The sequence below is a fragment of the Penaeus monodon genome, chromosome 5 (assembly GCF_015228065.2).
Source record: "Penaeus monodon isolate SGIC_2016 chromosome 5, NSTDA_Pmon_1, whole genome shotgun sequence".
Taxonomy (NCBI): domain Eukaryota; kingdom Metazoa; phylum Arthropoda; class Malacostraca; order Decapoda; family Penaeidae; genus Penaeus; species Penaeus monodon.
Window position 1 is genome coordinate 45444550 of NC_051390.1, and position 2500 is coordinate 45447049.

At 41.6% G+C, this 2500-nt stretch overlaps 2 protein-coding genes across 3 annotated transcripts in view; one reads left to right on the forward strand and one right to left on the reverse strand.

Annotated features, from left to right (window-relative positions):
• Positions 1–1174, forward strand: part of LOC119572863 — a 6654-nt gene extending 5480 nt beyond the window's left edge. For both annotated transcript variants that reach the window (XM_037919798.1, XM_037919799.1), the window contains exon 4: positions 610–1174. In XM_037919798.1, coding sequence (XP_037775726.1) covers positions 610–814 — 205 coding nt within the window. In that variant the 3' untranslated portion in view covers positions 815–1174. The remainder of the gene's footprint in view (positions 1–609) is intronic.
• A 1199-nt stretch (positions 1175–2373) lies between these two features.
• The window catches only part of LOC119573228 (protein O-linked-mannose beta-1,2-N-acetylglucosaminyltransferase 1-like), a 15534-nt gene continuing 15407 nt past the window's right edge, over positions 2374–2500 (reverse strand). The window contains exon 16 of the mRNA XM_037920348.1: positions 2374–2500. This exon is cut by the window's right edge and continues 190 nt beyond it. The gene's annotated coding sequence lies outside the window, so the exon portion shown is untranslated.

Consider the following 2500-nt stretch of genomic DNA (forward strand, 5'->3'; position numbering starts at 1 on the left):
TTTATCATTAATTAAGCTATTTTTCTTTCATATGAGACATTTCCTTTCTCTAACTTTCTCCATCTCACAGCTATCAGAAGCCCTTTGTTCAAGTCAACATGGACAATGATACTCTAGTTTTACCTTTGGGTTTTGTGGAACTGCACCTTGCAGCACCATACCCCTCCACCTGCTACCACCCCTACGTAACGCCCCAGTCCCCCATCCCCACCACCCACACACACACAAAACAACATCCCCAGACACCATTTCCTCCCTCTTTCTCCCACAACCACGCAACCGTTCCCCCACCACTCATAAACGACGCTTTTGGCCTAAGACGCTCCTCATCAAGGTCTATGTAAGTGTTTATGTAGACCTTGCTCCCCACCACGTAAGACCTCAGCCCTGCCCCCACCCCTCCTCCCTGCTGTATGGTGCAGTGGTAGCGTTTTCGTCTGACAATCTTGTTGACCCGCGTTCGAATCCCATTGGTAATACATGCCATTCCGTATGATGATTTTGAAGCAAACTAAACAGACAACCTGTCAAGCATAATAACCACTGTAACAAATGGAATTAACTGGATTATTTGAGCTAAAAAAAAATCATTATCTTCGCTTCCCACAGGGGTTTATTGGATGGCTCGCTGGACATGGAGGGCACTCAGCTGACGGAGGACGCGCAGCGGGATGAACGCGTCGCCATGACTTTCTGGTCCACTCTCTCCTCCACCTACACCATCACTTCCACCTCCACCAACACCGGCACCACGTTCTCCGTCTCCTTCTACTGCACGCTGGCTGGAGCTGTCTATCCCCCGGCCTGCGGATAAGGGCGAGGAGGGTCCGAAGGCGGCCAAAGGGGAGTGGGAGGAACTCCATGTTTTTTGGCGCGAACACGATGGTCGAGGATATGACGATGATGATGTTCTATGTTTTGTTTTCTTTTTCTTTCTCTTTTCTCTCTTTTCCTTCTGTTCTTTTGATCTTTCTACTTTTGTGACTCTTGTTTCTACGAAATTATTCAATCTATTCATTGTCTTCTATTATTCTTGTTTTTTTTTTTCTCTCTCTAAGCTCCTAAAGCATTCCTCATTTATCTGAATGCTATGACTTCCTTATCATTAAGTATTTATTTTTGTTGTCTACAGGGTCAGTTATGTAAATACATCATTAAAGCTTTATCAAACATTCGAAGGGTTTTTATTTCGAGAACAGAGTAAGATTAACAAAAGATTATTCGACGCTGCTCAATATTGCACTATGACATCTTGCAAGATCTCACTAGATATTTAATGTTTGACCCGTCAGCACAAATCTATCAGCAAAACACCGACGGCAAAACACAATGGGATAAGCTGTGTATGCCTCACAATGCACGTGACGGTACATGAAAAAATAAGCATGAACAGATATATGTATGCGTAAGATTTAACAAATTTTGTTGGACTTTCTCCCTCTCACACTTGCACACGGTGATATATGCACACACACACACACACACACACACACACACACACACACACACACACACACACACACACACACACACACACACACACACACAGAATTTGTGCGTGCGTGTGTGTGTGTGTGTTTGTGCAGACTATAGACTATATGTTCACGTATTCTGCATCAATACTTGTCGTTCAGTAGGTGGAAATAAAGTGTGATGTCGATTGTAGGTTCTAAATAAGTTTTTTTATATATAAATAGCTAACCGTTTAGACGAAAAGCTGGTGGGTGACATTTTAAAATTAGGTAAAATTAGGAAGAGGCAAACCGAAGACAAGACTGAGCGACAACATCAAAGATATTTGCGGGCTGACGATGGTACAAGTGGAAAGAAAAGCGCAAAATCGAGTTGAGTGGCGAAGGATGGTGGAGAGGTCCACGGCTGCTCAAACATGAGCATATTGATGATGAATATTACTGACACGACATTCCTCAGTTCTCGGAATAATCTTATCCAGTGTCTCCAGTCTTTTACCTTTCGCATAGTATTGACAGACTGATAAGTTTATACGTCGTGAGTGCATGTATGTGGTTGAACATGTATACTATTCATGCTGTATATTATTACGGTGTTCTTATCACTGTGTCCTATCGACACGACTAAAAAAATGAAAAGAAATATAAAGACAGTTATAAAACAATGCCTTTGCAACAGCCGTGTTAGGCTTGAGAAATTGTTTTTGTCTACTTTCAGGGTGACTTGTGTTTTGTGATTGTCTACGTAATTAGGCTGGATATTTACCGTTTTCTATAAATGTGACGTCACAGAAAACGATCAGATGATATGGAAGACTATAGTATATAATTTAATAACGATAAGCAATTTGGACCATCCCCACACTAATCTTTTGGTATTGATTTAGGAAGAAAAATTGCATCGTCTGTTTGGCATGCATTTCAATCGTTTAGAACATTATGTACAATAATTACGATACAGTAATTCTCTCGCTTACATCTTTGTATTCATGCATCTGACTCACATCAGCGTCGAATCGGAAACATGT